Source organism: Scomber scombrus, chromosome 23 (genome assembly GCF_963691925.1).
Source record: "Scomber scombrus chromosome 23, fScoSco1.1, whole genome shotgun sequence".
Lineage (NCBI taxonomy): Eukaryota > Metazoa > Chordata > Actinopteri > Scombriformes > Scombridae > Scomber > Scomber scombrus.
Genome location: NC_084992.1, coordinates 10,110,824 through 10,129,413, shown reverse-complemented (window position 1 = coordinate 10,129,413; position 18,590 = coordinate 10,110,824). Strand labels below are relative to the sequence as shown.

The window sequence follows — 18,590 nt, the reverse complement described above, 5'->3', positions numbered from 1 at the left end:
TGGTCGTAAGTAAGTGGTTGAGCATTTTCCTGTAATGGCTACCCTTTACTAGGAATAGTTTTCTGCTTCTAATTTTGCCAATTATGCCCCAGACTTGCAACGATTGTACATGTTGTCAAAAACAGTTTTAGAAACCTCCACTTGAAGCACAATGATTGATGAGTGATGTTCTCTTAAAATATTTTACAATTTTTTCCCTTTACTTTTCCTTGAGCACAGATACCTATACATCAACTTTTTTCCAGGATGGGAGGCGTTGATGTGCACTTGGAAATATCTAAGACTTTGTACATTGATGTTTGATATATTATGTAGTACAAGTATCAGTGTTTCCACTCTACTAATAATTATTTTCTTGAGCTCCCTCAGTGTTCCTGATAATAGAATACAAAATGATGCTGTACTCAAACTAACATCAAAACAGAATGTGTCCAATTGACGCAGGTCAGGGTTAAGAAAACGTGCTTCGAGTGTAAATGCTGACACATTTCTCATTTGTAGAGCCAACATCCTGATTGTCCTAAGTAATTTTAGTGGTTGGAAAGGCTGTTTCAGAGTATTTGTTGTAGTGTCTTACAACTCAGCTACACACTGTGCAGCCTTGATAATGGACAGGAGCCACACACAGACACTGTCCAATGTGGGTTACTGATGATACTGTCATCCTGACGAGCAGCCCTTGTTGTGCGGCTGTTGCTTTCTCTGCCACATATGAAGTTTTGAGGAACAGCTAGGCAGCAGCGCAGCACGTTCAGCTGTCTTTGCTGCTGCGTCGAAGAAGCAATTCATCATTAGAACTTTGATATAAAAGAACAGGAGGGTTTGCATATTTTTGGCAATTCACTACAAACTGTGCATACTTCATCGCACAGCAATTCCCAAAGCATATTGCAGCATAAGTTTTAGATTATCCAACACAGCGAGTGATTTTTAGCCTTCTGTATTTTGACATGTTATTTGATCTTTTTGTGGTAGTAGTGCAGTTCTATACATGAACTATTGAAAAGTTTTACTTCTGTATGTGCTTAAGAAACGACATCAGGGATCAGATAATCAGCCTTTAATGCAAGAAACACACGTACAGATTTGATTCTTCAACATCGCCTGTGTCAGCATTGTTTTTTTTTGGCAGCTTATTTTTAATTCATACAGGAAGCAAAGTCAAAGCTGTCTGGCAGCTGCTTTACCAGGTAATAATAAGGGAGCTTTGCCAAAAAAATAAAGAATGAAATGACATTTATGAGACGGACTGCCTGCTGTATCACAGGCAGGTTTCAAGTCTCTGCAAGTTGATTTACATACTTCACTAGCATGAATAGAAACCGACAAGCTGAACAGTTGGAAATCAATCTAAGAATCAGTGTTACGATTTAAGACATGTTCTGATTTAGGTATATGTGACTTCCAATAAACTGACTAAAAATACGCAAAGTCACCTGTATGGCCCTTAGCAGCCTGGGTGGCCCTTGTGGAAACCAAGCTCTTCACCCTTGCTGTGTCAGTGTCATGACTACCCACTGAGAAACACATGAACATGGAAAGGTTTTCTTTTTTTTTGTGTGTGTGCAAAAGAGTTTGTAAAACAGAGATGATGTGGCACGAAACATACTACAATGTGTGAGAAGCATGGAAGAAATTAAATCAAAGCTTCAAGGCAAATGTTACCATATAAGCAGTTCAAGAAAATACATGTGGTTGCAAGTAAAAACACTTCAGGATTCATTTGCCATTAAAACGCAATCCAACCACAGTTTTTGAGTTTGAAGTGAACATCCTTTTGAATCAGAGTCCTCTTAATAATGCTATTCATGTGGGCAATGGTAGAGATGAGAAATATTCAGAAAAACAAGATGTTTGTGGGATAAAAGATCACTGCACATTACTGTTTCAACCAGTAAACAAACTATGTTGGAAGCGACCTAGAGTATCTCAAATATCCACATGATATGTCCCTGAGATGCTTCTACACAATACCAAAGTCAAGTCTTGTGTCTGAATTGTGTGAATGTGCGTGCGTGTTTTTTTGTTGGGCCCCTGCAGAGTTGTTGTTGTTATTCTTACCACCCAAGCCAAGAGCAGATAGCCTGTCAAAACAAGCGCTCTCACTTCCGACCGATGGGGGGAGAGTATTCAGAGCGGATGCAGTTGGGTTGCATTTTTTTTTATCCACTGTGGAATGCCTGCAAATAAGGATTTTGGTTTTGTTTTTGGAAGGTGGATCTCAGGGAAGTGAAAACCCCATGCTGTGGTGTGCTCTTCATTCTCTGTCAGTGACACAAGAAGAAACAGGCTGACAGTGAATGTGATGACTGATAACCAGTAGAAACAGCATGCGTCATCTACATCTGTTAAAGGCATTTTGGACTTTCCATGAGTGTCATTAAAAATGTGATGACACTCATATTTCCTGTGTATTTCCAAAAGCACCATGTAACCTGTTAAAGCATTAAGTAAAAGTTTATCAAGCAATTTATCTAAAACATAGCAATCCCAGAGCTCCAGGCATAGCTTTTTACATTGGTGGCACTAACTTTTTCATTTAGGTGAACCCCAAAATTTTCACCATGCATTTTGGCACTGAAATAAATAATAAATGATGTCAGTTCCCATGCACATTGGTAATTTCCTAACACAGGAATTAAGGTGCAGATAAATATTTTTCTTTATGTAAATCACAGCAAACTCAACAAGAAACTCCCCCATCATAAACTTAAAACACTGACGTTTTAAAGTGGCTGACAAACTCAAATAAATAAATCAAACTCAAATAACTCAAACACAACAGTGCACTTACAGAATTTCCCCCTCAGCTGGCCCGTGCCCCTCTGACAAAATGGTCGCACCCTGTGTATTCTGTCACCAGACTGTAAACCCCTCCAGGCGCTCTGAGCAGCAGGTGGCTGTGCAGTCTAAACTTTCTGAAGACACACATTCACTAATATGACATCTATTTGGCGAGAGACCGATGTAGTTTATTTCTACTGTGAAGTGCAGCAGTTTACTATGGAAGGATCTTTGAGTCAACAGCTGCAGAGGAAATGTGTCTCTTTACACACAAAGATCATATACACTGTAGTTTGTGTGTGCTGTTCTCAGTCAGTGTGCCTTCACCTGTACAGATGCACCTTATTATCAAAGGAATGTTGCACATTGCCTTCCCTATAATATTATCAACCTTTCACTGTCTTCCCACTCTTCTCTTTCTGTGAAAATCTGTTTCTATTCAGTGGACAAACTTTTCTCCGTGCCACATGTATCAAAAAGTCTAAACTCTGTTGGAGTTGTGCTATTGGCCAAAAATGCATTAAGAGCCTCTTGTCTGTAGCTTTTCGTCAAACATCTCGCTGTGGCTGTTTCTACTTGTACTGTTCCTCTCTGCAGTATTTGTGACTGATCCGCTAAATAAATATCTCCAAATATCTCCAGATCTTCTTAGGTCGACTTGTTTTCATTGAAGAATAGCAACACTAATGGAGCTCCCCTAACTCAGCAATAAACATATTTCATTTCCTGTAAGTTATTACCAATAAAAGCCTTCTCTTAGTTTGTCAGTGAAAAGTTTTTAATATGAAGCAGCAGGAGATGTTTTCATCAGCAGTAACTTAACACCTCCCCGATACGGCTGAAAGCAATCAGGATGGAAACAGTAAAACAAGGCTGATATCTGAAAGTACAAACAGGGACACAGGAGAGACATTTTAGGTGCAACCAATAAAAAATGTTGCACCTGACAGATTTTTGGTCACATGCAGCCCTGAATCCACAATGTTGACAGGATCTAACCAGACAGGGTTCAAAATGAACTTGTCTACTAGCCAAATGGTTAGTGGATGTACAAATTCTACCAGCCACTTCATAGCTCACTGTTGTTTTTCTGGCTAGTGAGTGAAGCAAATGTACCAGCCACTTGCATTTGGCTGGTGAGACGGTGCCAAATTTGTGCCCCGTAACCATGTATTGCAACACAATAATACTTCTCTTTTGATGCTGTGGAACAAATCTGGGCAAGCTTGACACAGACTGCCCCTGAGCTCACAAAGGTCTCTGCATGAACATGAATACATCTCAAAAGAAACAGTCAATATTCACATAAAACCAAATGCAGGAGTAAGTTTGGGTGGTGAATGCGGTTATGTGGCAGAAGCAGGCAGCGAAGTAACAGCGAGGATGCGGTGCTCAGTGTTGTTGAAGGCAGATCAAATGAGTGCCAAATGTTTATATGGACCATCTAGTGCTCCACATAGATTATATTCAAAGGGGTTCATGTCATTGATCGTGGGTCTCCTATTCCCAGAAATACATGCGGCTGTGTTTAAATAGTAGCCAAACTAACAGTAGTCAGTTATCAAGTAGAGGAATAGTACACATTTGACTCATATCCGACAGTAATGTAGACCTTGTGCGTCTTTACATCCTTTGTGTCATTGCTTCATTTAAGGTGCAAATGAAGAAAGAAACAAATCAGCTCTGCTCAGAGCCGGGTGGGTTCAGGCTCTGATCAAAGTCACAGGAGGGTCTGATGGGAGGCCAGCAACATGGGCGGTGATGGGGGGTCCTCATTTAGCATTCAGGATAGCTGCCATGCATATATAAGCCTTTGATTAACAGCTGGGGTACCTTGGCACCACCGTTAGCCCCTCAAGGTGTGGAAAGGTTTCCTACTGCCTCCTGCCAAATGCAACGACGTGCCTGCTTTTGAAGTTCTAATCATACAAGCATCTGTTTGGAGATGGCAAGTCCTTCTGAGGAAGGATCCAGGTTTTCTTCTGTGGACTGAAGGTTTATTCAGTTTATTTTTATTAGTGGTTTGGAAATGAGTTTGATATGGATTTGGTCCTTGTGGATTGGGTTCTGATAGCCAGTTCAATTTTGTATCCAGTTCCAACATGGTAAAATAACCAGATTCTTTATTAGCTTTGAATCTAATACATTTCTTGTAATTTTTCAAGTTTTTTTCCTCTCATTTTTTATTCTCAAAGAGTATTCAGGTCGTCATGTATCAAGCAAATGTGGGGTTTGAGTCATTTACATTTCAATATTTGAGTTTTTGCTTCTTATTGTTCATGTTTTTTCATCATTGTTGTTATTTTGTTAATGAAAACTAAACCTAAACCCCAACCACAGTGGTCTTAATGTCACTTTAACAGAAGAGCATTTATATTTCTGTCTTTGTCACTGTGTGTACAGCTTATTGTACGTGTCTATAAAAAAAACCCAGTCACCAGCGCCACATAAGGAGCGCTCATCTGTCTTCCGGAGTTCGAGGCGCTTTGGAGCGGAGATAGATCCGCTGCTCTTACCGCTAATCCTTCCAGGCCTGTTGGTCCCTGTGCTATCACCACTGTTTTGACAGATATCATCAGCTCCAAAGCAGAGACACTTGGAGTGTCCCTTAGCTGCCGGCTTATTATCTCTTCTTTGGACCTACACCAGCATTGAAGGGTCTGCCAAGAGCGTAATTGAAGAAATGCATAGGAGGCCTTGAGCTGACATACAGCAGTTCAAGGTTTTCAAGTTCAGATACATGTACAGTAAAAGATGAGGTTATAGGAAATGACACTTAATTAATCCCTTTCCTCTGCACGTGTCCCATTTTAATCATTTAGGACGTCTAGTAGAGTCTGAACATTACATCAGAGGAGTGGACCCAGTCAGTTTTTCCTCTCTTGCAATTCAAATAAAGTTCTTTCAGGTTGAGTTCATCATTGTTCTTGGAAAAAAGACATTGTGCAAACACTGTTTTATTTTTAGAGAGGACGAAGTTAAAACTATAATCACATTGCTTTCACCCTATTGTTTTCTGCAGCTTTTTGGTTGGTATAAGGAAGATTAAAACTTAGAAATTATGCTTGATGATAGATGACTTACAGTTGTCATTACTTTTACAGACAAGTCTCAGACCGTTAACCTTAGACGCTTAAATTCCTCTTTCACTTTATGTCTCTTATCTTTAGTGCTCAGAGAAAATATTGTAGTGAAGAAAGAATTTGAATTATATTTATTCTGATTATAAAAATGAGCTTCTGTTGTTCCCTTTTGTTTTCTTCTTCTCTGTTTGTATAAAAATATAAACAAATTCCCATGTACACACAAACTGTTGTGCTTACTAGCTGTCACGGTTTAGCAGCCTTTTAGGATTGTTTTATTTGTGTTATGATCTTTATGTTATTATTTATTGCTTTATGTACTGTTTGTCTTCAGGGTTGTCGTAATAATCGCAGTATTTCAGTGCTGCGCTGTAGACAAGCCAACCCTGGTGGATGGTGAACAACCACCACAATTGTCCTATGTTCACATTTTTTCTTTTTTCCATGAAGTTAGGCCCTTCTAGTTTTACACTTCAACTCGTGTATATTGAATGTTCAGCAGCTCCCCCAGCCTGGTCTGGCGGCTCTGAAGGATCCCGCCCGCCGCGCGAAGCATCTCGCACACCGAGTTCTTGTTTGTGTAACCTCGTGCAAACCTCCCACAGCTGGCATCCAGGCTAACAAGCTAACCTGGCGCCCAGCCCTCATAACAGAGCCGTGCTCAGGGTGAGCTGACCGAGGGTCGGTGCTATTGGTCGGTAGTTAAAAACACACCTGTATGAATATTTTGTCTTGGGTATGTGTTTGAAGTGTCCTGGGCCGGCTGCCATTTAACCAATCACACAATCTAAAGGTGTGTCCAGGCAGACTCCGTTCATAAATCCTAGGTTTAAGGGAACTTGACTGTAGGCCAACGCTGTTTCCTGCCACAACATGATTTTAAGTGTTTTCCATGTTCGTCAGGTACCGCGGCTCCATTCAGTCGATACATAATCAAGCGGACATACCTTGATTTGATTTTCCCCCAAAAAACTAAAACCCTAATACCGCAGGGAGTGCATACCGTGCTGTTGAGCCACCCTGAATTACAGCAGGGGAAATTCCTTTACCACGACAGCCGTATATGTCTTGAATGATAAGGTGCATGTTGAGAGTTACTGTAAAGGGCAGCCCCTTCCCACACACTGGCTCATGTGGTCGCCTTTATGTTAATACTCTGACCTAAAGTATGTGCAGGCTATTTGGGAGGGTATTATTAGTGGGTATGCATGCGTATGCTCTGTTTGGTGGCATCTCTGCAGTCGCTAACACCAGCCACTGCTTCATGGCTAACACAGAAACCACTGTGGCCCAGCAGCACTTTGAGCAGACGCCTCATAAAAGACCTAAAAACACGTAACACTCACACATTCAAACATTGAAGGTGAAACGGCCAAGCAAACCGACATGCTCGTATCCTAACATGAGAGGATGTTAAATGTTCACACACAAATATTAAAGTGCTTGCAGGAGCCATGGAAGACGAGGGAGGGCTCCTCTCTCCTTAACGCAGCAACCTGACAGGGTGCACTGACAGCTGGGAGTGGGCGAAGTAAACCTCCTTAGGCTGGGAACCGGCAGCAGCAGGCAGCCCGGAGCTTTGAGGATCAGAGAAAGCAAGGCTTTCTCTCTTCTCTATTCTCTGTCCATCCCTTTCCTCCCTCACTCCCTCGCTCCATGGGCTCTGTAATTACACCACTCCTGCCAGAGCTGCTTGAAGTTTAGCCAATTAGACAATAAAGACCAGAGCTTTCTCTTCTGCTCTGTTTCCCTCGCTCCCTTGGTGGTCACACCCTTGCGTGTCTCCTTTTCTCCTCACCTCTTGTTTCTTGCAGTCTGCCATGTGTGGCTATTACGTCTTGTTTGGATCCAGAATATAGAAAAAAAACACCCACTTCCTCCAAACACACATGCTTTGTTTTCCTTCCATCCTTTAATTTTTTATGATATACCCGTGACCTTTCTGGCTTTCAGTAAGTAAGTAATTGGATATCAGTCCTACTGACTTCATCTTGGCTCCTACTGCTTCTGCAATGTCTTCTCTTTTTCTCTCCACCTTATTGCCTCATTTTCTTTTTTCTTTTCATCTATTGTTCACAGGGTTTATCCTCATTTGAAACACCCTTACAACAAACCAAGACACACTTTCAGCTTGGCCTTCACAGCAAAGCTAGCAGATGGTCTTGCCTTTTTCTTTTCTTTTTTTTTTTTACTCCAGAGAAAATAAAGATATGTTTCTCTGACTTTAATGTCCTGTCTAATTGTATGTGGTGGATTGTAAATGGTGGCTAAAGTTAGTTTGGGAACTGTAGCCGGTGTCTGGGGCGGACACAGCAGCCCGGTCTGCGTTGCCCAGTGTTCTCTGGTGGTTTTAGACCACTGGCAAGCAGCTGCGTTGTCTGTAGGAGAAATAATTGTAGAGCCTTCTCTCTCTCTCCCTCTCTCTCTCTTCTTCTCTCTCTCTCTTTTTATAACTCCTCCCTGTCCTGCCCTCGTTCCCTCTCTAGCTGATGTTGGGTTTTGAGGAACCCTAGAATTGAGGGCTGTTTTTAGTGGTCATGTGTGACGTTCTTCGTTATTCAATTTAGTCATGTCACTAAAACTAGAGCTATGTTGGTAGTTAGCTGGCAGGCAGAGAAATGTGTGGGAAGTGTGTATATGAATGGTTAACCTTTGCAGTACAGTAACAGCATGACTACATTAACAAAAACTCTAGTCTCTTTGTTTTGCTTGTCACTAAAAGTACACTTTCTTTTTTTAACCTAACCTGTATACTTTTTTCAGTTTTTTTCTCTTGTTTTATGTCCTCAAGTTCAAAGTAATGATTTGACATTTTTGGAAACACACTTGTTTTCTTTCTTGCAGTGAGTTAAATGAGAAGATTAATACCACTCTTATATCTGTCTGTACGGAACTGGAGCCAGCAACCAGTTAGCTTAGTTTAGCATAAAGAGTGAAAAAGGGGGAAATAGTTACATTGGCTCTTTTCAACTGTAACAAACTCTGACAATTAGCACCTCCAAAGCTCTCTGATTAACACATTATCCATATAAAATCAGTGTAAGAACCAAAATTATGGCTGAACAATTCATCAAAATTGTATAAAAATCACAGTATACCCTACTGTAATTTTCAAATCTCAGGAGTCACAGTACTTGCTAACACTGAATGTGTTAACCAAAATGTGTTAATCACTTAATGAGTTTTTATTTTCTCTCCTAACAGCAAATCCTGCGCCATTCCCGCGGCAACGCCACAAAGGTCATTTTCCTGATCACTGACGGCTACTCTAACGGTGGGGACCCTCGACCGGTGGCGGCAGTTTTGAGGGAACGAGGCGTTGAGATCTTCACCTTGGGTATCTGGCAGGGTAACATTAGGGAGCTCCACGACATGGCATCTCAACCCAAGGACCAACACTGCTACCTGGTGCACAACTTTGCTGAATTTGAGGCACTGGCTCGCCACGCACTGCACGAAGGTACAGTCTCAGTATTTAGTGTGTTTTTTTGGGGTTTTTACATCTTTTAAACACCAAATCTGGGTTTGATTCTGTGATTGGAGGCCCACTTCACAGCCTTCAACACATATCAGATCTCCAAACTCTGTGTTTTGTCAATTTGATGTTGAAGCTGCCACGGCTACTCTATTGTCTCTTTGAAGCTTTAGCGCCCCCATCATCTTTTGCTCTTTCAGAAATACTTCTTAAGTGAAGGTTGTTAAAAGTTGAAAGTTCAATGTTTACTTAAAGAGCAACAGATAATATTTTAAATGGACTTTGACAACGCAAATTTCTCATGGTCTCTTCTGTTATGTAGTGCCAACAGCCATTAAACCTCACTTCCACACAGATTGGACAGAGTAAGACCTTTTTCCCACACTTGAGGATGATTCCCACAATTTGGTGAAAAGAGGGATTTGTTCATGGCTTTAAAACATAAAATATCCCCATAAAATATCAGAGTTGAGTACAGTGCTGAGTGTATAGTGAGCTGTAAATCACGCAGACTGCGTATGTGCACACACAGTATCTGAAATCCCAGACAGAAGGTGCAGCAATAGAGATCAGCGAGTAAGTACAAGGTTAAGGCCGTGAGAATGAAAGCCAGTGTTCACAGCACTATCAGCTCAGCCTCGATTCCGTCTCTCACGCTTTGTCCTGAAGTCTGCCCAACGTCTCTGCCAACAACAGCCTCAAAACATACACTTAGCTTTCAAACATAGAGCCACATGTTGAGCTGCTTTAACTGGCCGAGGACCAAATCACAGAAATTACACCAGAGCCGTGCCACTTCTTGTTCTGCTGTCAAAATCAAGAGGGAAATGAAGTAAAACGAAACAACTCAGGAGCAATTTGTACATTTGGGAAAAGAGGAGTTGGGTCTTTCTTTCCCAAAGATGTGATTTTAACTATGTGTCTTGTGGGCACTGTTGCACTGTTTTTGATTTCGACATTTCTGTGTGCATTTGTGTATATGTGTTGGCCATACTTGTGTATACTGTAAGTGTGTGTGGGATGAGGTTGAGGTGTTTGTTCACTTTATTCTCTGATATCTTGTGTAACATTTGACTAAAGAATGTCAGATGTTTAGTGGAAAGAGTGTTTAAGGCAGCATGTCTTAATGACCTGCTAATATACTGTGATAGTCCACAAATATACACAGTCTGATCAAAGGTTTTATACTGTCTTTGCAAATGTGTGTTCTTATCTCCTATGTGTTTGTCCTCCACCCTCAGACCTCCCCACAGGCAGCTACATCCAGGAGGATCTGATGCTCTGCTCCTCCCTGTGCGAAGCAGGCAGGGATTGCTGCGACATGATGGCCAGCTGTAAATGTGGCACACACACCGGACAGTACGACTGCATCTGCGAGAAGGGATACTACGGAAAGGGACTGCAAAACGAGTGCACAGGTAGGAGAAGCGGTCGGATGCTAAGTTCTCGCCACATTTCCCCATCCTCACCTCTATCTCAGCTGTGTCGTTTTTCCTTTTGCAGTCACCATCTCAGAAGAGAAGTCCTATCCTTTTATTACTCTATATTCTTTGCCAAACATTGATACTAACTGATCCCTCTTAGAAAATGTATGTGTAATGAATCAGAGATAAATCAGAAAGCACCAAAGCAGCCAGATGTTAATGTATGTACAGTATGTGCATTAAGGGACACATATAGGTAAATTAGTTTTACAGGTTTTATGATCTCCCTAAAACTTAATTACAATTCACAACTTTTGTATCTTGAAACAGTTCCTAGCTGAAGCTGCAGTTCACAACATATAAAAAGCTACAACAGCTCTTGAAGGAGCAGACAACAGACCCAATAAACAGTTGTATATGTGGCATGTTTAATTTAGCAGTTTTTTCTGTTTCTCACCACTTTCCACAAACTAACCAACATTGTTTTTGCTAGAACTTTGCTGTACTAAAACACCATGTTTGTGCTTATTTGTAGATATAGAAAGTGGAAGTTCCTTGTTCTTGTTCTTGTTTTTGTCTAATTTTTCCTGTCAGCGTCTCTTTCGAATCAGGCCCACTTGGTGTCAGGTCGCTGCCTAGCTCACTATAAGTGAAAGCTAAATAAGCAACCTTTCTACTTAACACAGAGTAAGCTGTCCACGGGACAGATCACTATCAACAAACCCAGTAATGTGGTGCCGGGGTGGAAGAATGAGTGATGTGTTTGTGTGTGTTCAAGACCTCCTCACCTCCGACTTTCTCTTTCTGTCATGACTCATTTTCATTGGACATATCACATCCTGCCACTTTTAAATCCTCCCCTTTTATATCACATATGATCTCATATATCCACTTATGCATTGTTTCTCATGCACATGCACTGAAATTGCTGCTGTCTTTTTAAAATGAAGTGTCTTTTTCTGTGGCTCTTATGTGTTTTTTTGCCTCCCACTTCTGTTTCATACATATCCATTTGAGGAAGAGAAAAATCTTTTTTATCTGGTGCCAGAGTGCTCTGGCTTTTACCCTTATGTTCTTTACTAGTAGTTATTTATAATGTCGGGGCTGTAGGAATTATTATTTTATGGTTATACTTATATGTATCAGTTAAAAAATGTGTGTGTGTGTGTGTGTGAGCGCGCGAGTGTTCATTGTATGTCTGTGATGTCACATTCCATTACAGAACCCATGTATCTGTACATTCCAGAATCTTTCTAACACATTATTAGTAGCACAGTTGCCCAGATCAGAGACAGACATCGGAGACAGCTCGTACAGATTAAACAGCTTCAACAGATTATCTGAAAAACAAAACCAGAGACAAGTAAGCATCCTGACAATGGAAGACCAACAAGCGAAAACCGTATCTGAAGATACAACAGAAACAATCCAAGAGAAGACAAACAACTCTGAAGTCCCCGTGGACCAAGAACAAACGACACCAAAGCCTGGTGATCCATCTGCTGCTTCACATTGTGAGTCCACAAGCGAGGCACAGAGCGAGCACCAGCTGAGGTTGTTCACCACACTGCTCACGGTGAGGCTGCTGACCAAATGTCACGCTGTTCAACACCTGAGACCGGAGGAATGGATCGCCCATACCCAAAGACTGATCAACCAGACTTTGGATGGGCTGACCGAAACTGAACTGAATGGCTTCTTCTCACATACGAAAAGCACCAAGAAAGTGTGCAAGGCCGTAATGAGAGACCTGACCAAGATGTTTGGTGGGAGGCACGTGCTTGAGTTTCTAATGTTACTCCAGGATCCAGTTGTGGATTCAGCAATTGTCCAGACACTGCAGACCCACATAAGAAAATTCTTAGCGAGGCTCGCGAAGAAAGCAACTTCCCAGAGTACCTTGTGGCAAGACGTGCTCCAGGTCATGGCCTCCACTGTTGGTGTACTGGGTGCCATCGTTTTAATGATACTCATCCCCTAAAGCAGCACTGCAGAGCTGCAGTTGCAGCTGGAGGAAGAGCATCACAGGAGTGTCCATCGGGGTCAAACACCTTCAGCAAAAAATATGATATGTTGATATGTATATAAAATATGATCTGTTGATATGTATATAAAAATACCGTTCAAATGTATTATATTGTATCTTGTCATTTTGTCAATTTCTCATTGTTTACTTCATATATATTATTTCATTTATGTATGAAGACAGCAGTGCTTGACAAATGGAAGTTTCAGAGTCTATTTTTGATTGTTAGTTGTCCAGTCAGCACTCTGATGATGGAAAAGATGTTTGATAAAGCAGACACATTATTTCTTGGTTGCAAGTTTTTGGATAAATTAATAGATTTACTTTTAGTGTGCTAACTGAGGGCATTCACCTCCTAGCATCATATACGTGACACTCATAAATACAGATCTGTAAGATGTAAGATAGAGCTAAAATCATACTATGGTGAGCTGAAAGATTTCAGTGTAAGTTTAAATGATCCACCATAAACAGCCTAAAGAGCTTGTTTGTCTTTTTCTTTCTCTTAAACACCTACAATTAGCTTCCCTGTCCTCTTTCCTCTAATCTTCTCCTTTTTGTTCAAAGTTTTTATGTTTATACAATTTAAGAAACTGCATGATGTTTTAAACCTCTGATAAACTGATGAGAATACAGTAAAGCCTGGCAGTTTAAAACAAAACTCAGGTCAAACAATATGGTTTTCTGGGTTTCAAACCCATCACTTAGTGGGATGACTCCTATCATCAGAAATAAAAGTAAGTAATCTCTGTAAATGAGCTATTGAGATGAGAAGAATCTTAAACGATCCCCAAAATGTTGTGTTTGTCTCTCCTAACCATAAGTGGAACGGCGGTGGCTTCTCTACGCCGTATGTGTGGAAAGCCTCAAATTCAACCCTTTAATTCTTTTGAAATGTCCGGCCACAGAATTGATATATGAACGCTGCGGCAATGCATGAATTAGTTTTGCTTGAGCGTGTTGCTTATAATCAATCCAACACAGCAGGGCAATCACGTTATTACAGTTGCCAGCAGTAACCGTATACGTGATAGATCCATTTGTCTCCTAAATATCCCTTCTATGGTCTGTTAGGCCTCCAAGTTACACAGCGTAACGTTGCAATTTGATGCAGGTGGTCTCGGTCATTTAAGTGTAAGGTTAAGGGTTGATACATTATTTTCACTGAATATGTAATCACCAAACTCACAGTGGAACATAGCAGTCTGTGTGATTGTTGGAGAGCAGAACAGCTAACAGATGCACTGGCTGGTTTGTGTGTGTGTGTGTGTGTGTGTGTGTTTAAGTAACTGCTATGTGAAACCTCAGTCATTTAGACAGCTTACTCTTGATGCAGTGGAAGCAGGTCGGAGGGAACGAAGGTCTAAGAAAAATCCACCCCGAGTGCGTTGCTAGACGAAACAATCACATTAGAAATCCCGATAACAATCTACTCTCAATAATGGGAATACAAGCATAATCCTGCTTGTATTTGCCCTCTGGGTCTTCCTCTCTGTACCCACATGTTTTTGATCTATAATCAGATAATAGCAAGTCAAGGAGGAAAAAGACATTTGAGCAGCAGATAAGATTAAATTATTCAGATCAGCGTTTTAAATTCAGGGAAGGAAACAGAAGAAGGAGGAGGATTTGCATATAAAGAGCCAAAGGAAAGGGCATTGGGGTCATCGTGCCAAAAAGGACGCCTCCCTAATTCTCATCAGATGTTGTCGAGACTGGAGCCCCATTCTGCTTATTAATCTGTTTTAATGGTTTAATTAATGGCAGAGAGCAGACTGCAGAGTTGGCTCAGCCGGCTCGAAGAAGGAAGGACACAGCGAGGAGCTGCAACCGCAACTGAGGAGCGCTTCCTCTGTCTGTCTCTAACTCTCATATAACCAGGTCTCATGGGAGAAGGGTTTGCTGTTTTGCTGCGGACACTTGATTGTGTTTGTGTCGTCATTCTCACGCCAAAGCGTGGATATGTTTTCACAGAGCGCCAGGCTGGAATATTTGTCACTACAGTTGTGGATAAGTTGGCAAACAGAGGCTCTATTACCCCTGTTCATCTCAGTTTTGGTTTTGTTAAGTGGTGCGAAATACCCTCATATATGTTTTTGAACTCTACATTTATTGAAGGTTTTATTCTCTAATAACTTATGAGGCTGTTTTGAAGTAGCAGTGGCTCCAAAACCAATTAGATTTGTGGTGAGAGCAGTACGTAACCAAGAAACATACAAGTAAACTTGACAAGAGCCTGCTGTTTTAAGAAAAATCCAGCTTCTCTCTTTAATATTTTGTTGCTGTAACCTCAGTGGGCTTGGCTGAACCGTAGGTGTTGTGTAAATTATGGGTACGCCGTGTGCTTCATTGATGCCAGGGCTCTTGAGTGGCACACAAATGCTGCTATACAACTGCAACACCACCGCCAGAGTTAGAGCCACTCTGGTTTATGTGACGGTCGGTGTGCGGCTTCAGGTGGGCTCGTTGTCTAGACGGAGAGTTTGGAGAAGTTTTATGCTTTTTGGACTTTGTTTTCTCACATTTAACATCTTTGACACATCTGAAAATAATATGAGCAAACCTCAGCCCTGTCAGTGGATTATTATTATGGTTGGCTAAATGGCTCGGCTGGAAACACTACCCAAATCCCCACAGTGCACAGCAGTGTTGTTTATGAATCTGTCGACAGCCAAGTGAAACAGCCTCTTCCACAAAACACGACTGGAATCCCAGCAGATAGAGGTGGATGATGAAACCTGTTCGTGTGCAGTTTGGTTTTACTCGGACAGACCAAACAGGACGTTCGTTGTCCGTCTTCAAATACCAATCCCAAGCTTGCAATATCTGTATCAGGAAGGATCGCCAGAGGAATGGGGGAGCGGATAAATGGGAGCGAGAGGCCGAGGCCAAGAGAAGTGTTTGTGTGTGTGTGTGTGTGTGTGTGTGTGGGGGGGGGGGGGGGGGGGGGGGGGGTTACATGTTTGTCTCCTGTCACACATTGTGTCTTATCAGCCTCTCCTGTAGCGCGAGAATGACAGGAGCTCTGGACTGTGTTAATGTGTTGTCAGCACAGGCTTTGTTTCTGCTCAGGATGGCTCTGCGTGGGATGAATGGGAGAGAGAGAGAGAGAGAGAGGAAGCTAGAGAGAGAGATTGAGAAAGAGAGTGAGAGGTCCAGAAGACAGCACGAAAGAAAAGAGAGGAAAAGAAAAGGAAGACAGATGGACCAAGGCAGATGAGAAGACAAGAAAAAATATTTGGAAAAATGTTGCAGCCTGATTTAGAAGTATATAGTATTGCGTTTTGGTTACTGAATATACATATCTCTCTCTGATGTCTAAATCATACATGACTGGACTTGTGTGTGTGTGTGTGTGTGTGTGTGTGTGTGTGTGTGTGGGTACATACATACTTTTCTGTCTCTCTCATATGGTTATTGTTTTGCTGGAAGAATTACCTCAGATGTCCATGAATGTGATGATTATAAAGTCTGCTCCTTCCATGCTGTCTGTCACAGCTTGATTTGACTGGTAGATGGATGATAATGACCATTTAATTGTAATGATTTGCATTTCTTCTTATTAATTGGACCTGTCCTTCAATGCCAAATTATGTTACAGTTTATTTCATGCAATATACTATGTGGTTTTAAGCAAGGATATCTACTTAAATGTTTTTACAAGTTGTGATACTCTTATGTTGGATTCACAAAAGCCTGGTTATACTCACATCTCCTGCTGTTAGTGGACATAGTGACTACGGAATGAAAAACATGAAGGGTTTAAAAAAAAAGTCAAATCATTCCCTAAGAAAGTTAAGAGGAAATGATTGGAGTGCAGCAGAAGTGCTTTTTAGTTGGACTAACAGTTGCACATTTTGCCTCTGAATCATACTGTGGCTTCTCAGTAAATGTCAGGACACTAAGAAATATTTTGTCTGACACAAATAAACTCAAAGTTAATTTTTCTAGCTTTTTCTCAAGAATTCAGCGTCTTCACGGTCTTCCTCAGCAGATGTTTGCTGGCTTGTCGACTGAGCTATCTCCATGACAACTTAGCATAAAAACCCCCCAGATAAAGATTGCGAGATGTGGTTGATAGTTGTGGAAAAAGCAGATTAAGTAAGTACGGCTGTATTTCCAAAGTCAATAATCAACTTTCACGCTCATTATTTCGCTCATCACTGCAAGTAAAGAGTAGTACTCAAGATATTTTGTTTATGATATGTCTGTGACTAGGAATCGAGGAAATTCATTTACATGGCCCCTTTATGAGCTATCAGGATATGAACTGTCAACTGGAATGCTGTGAGTGTAACAAAACATCCCTTTAGAGCTGATACTGGAAGAGTTGCTCAATGTTTGCAATATTTAGTAAAAAGCTTCTTGATCCCAAGAGGTGACACGTGGCGGCAGTGAGCTTCGACACAACCCCCGAACACATCCATCTCTCGACGGATGGACTGGACCGTCTGTGTCCACGTGTCTGTTGCAAGGAGACAAGAGGTATTCACTGCTTCTGCACAGTAAATATTTGTGGTCTTAATGTGAACAACCGAGAGATTGTGGGGGTGGGGAGGCCAGGAGGTGGATATAAATTAAAGTGAGGAATTAAAATGACAACAAGAGCGGTTGCTTAAATGTTAAAGAGGTTGATGAAAAAGCTGAAAAGTGTTGAAATGGGAGGAATGTTGCAATGATTATTTCTTTCCCTCTCTCCTTTCACTGTCTGGCCTGACCCGCATCACAGAGGTCTCCCTGTTAACAAAGAATAGTCATAATAAAAATAAGCTACAAAGGACAAATGTTTTTGTGAACTCAGAGGAACGGCTGAACCTGACACCATATTGGTTATCGCTGTATCAGCTTTTGACGCCCTGCAGCTCGTCTCGCTTTGCGCCGTTTACACACTAGTATATACTATGCAGGGCTCAACACTTACGTTTTTCTGGCAAACTTTGCATGCAGACACCTCTGACTCATTAAAATGAAATGCACCACATTCAAGGATATGACACATACCAGATCCCTGTCTTAAGGAGGCAGTAGGGTAGAGCCTGTTTATATCACCTGAGACAGCACAAACGCCACATAGTCATAGAAACATTACAACAGTGAGTTCTAACTTAACACAGTTTTTGCTGCACACTTGATTTAGATCTGTGTTTAGAAACTTTTACAAAGAAGTCAAGAATCCAACAGCTTTTATACTAAAACTTCTCTTTAAGAAAACCCTTTAAACACATTGTAGTCGATTGACAGCACAATGAAAATAGTCTTCTCTACCACTGTATCTAATTTTGTTACTATATTTCTCTCTTTGTTGATTTGTTTCTCGTTTTTGGATATACAGAGTAAAGGCAGGCACCCAAATTATGGTTTAGCTGATTTTGGGGTGTGACCATTGACTGTATATAAACATTGACTACTTGTCTCCACGTGATAATGCTATGCATGAGTGAAGCCAAAATATCTCTGTTTTGCTTTTGTGACATTATTTGTAGCCAAAGTCTGCGCAGTACAGTCAGACAGCGAGAAACGCCCCGTCAGTCGTCCGGCCATCTGTTGTAGGTTTGAGATCTGCTGTCACATGTGTCAATTGTGACATCACATTCAAATCACATCGCAAATAACTAATCAAAAACAAACTTCTCAGAACAACGAGCACTTGTACTAAAAATTACATAAAATGACAGCTTTGGGAAAAGTTTATTTGACGTGTACTTATTTTTTCAGTTTGGCTCATGTCCTATCCGCTGACATTGAGGGGGCAGGACTTATGATCTGTACTGCAGCCAGCCACCAGGGGGCGATTGAGA

At 41.3% G+C, this 18,590-nt stretch overlaps 1 protein-coding gene across 1 annotated transcript in view; it reads left to right on the top strand.

Moving 5' to 3' along the window:
- Nucleotides 1-18,590, top strand: part of svep1 (sushi, von Willebrand factor type A, EGF and pentraxin domain containing 1) — a 99,700-nt gene that overhangs the window by 18,571 nt on the left and 62,539 nt on the right. Inside the window, exons 2-3 of the mRNA XM_062445111.1 lie at nucleotides 9,072-9,327; nucleotides 10,584-10,760. Of these exons, the coding sequence (XP_062301095.1) occupies nucleotides 9,072-9,327; nucleotides 10,584-10,760 (433 nt within the window). The remainder of the gene's footprint in view (nucleotides 1-9,071; nucleotides 9,328-10,583; nucleotides 10,761-18,590) is intronic.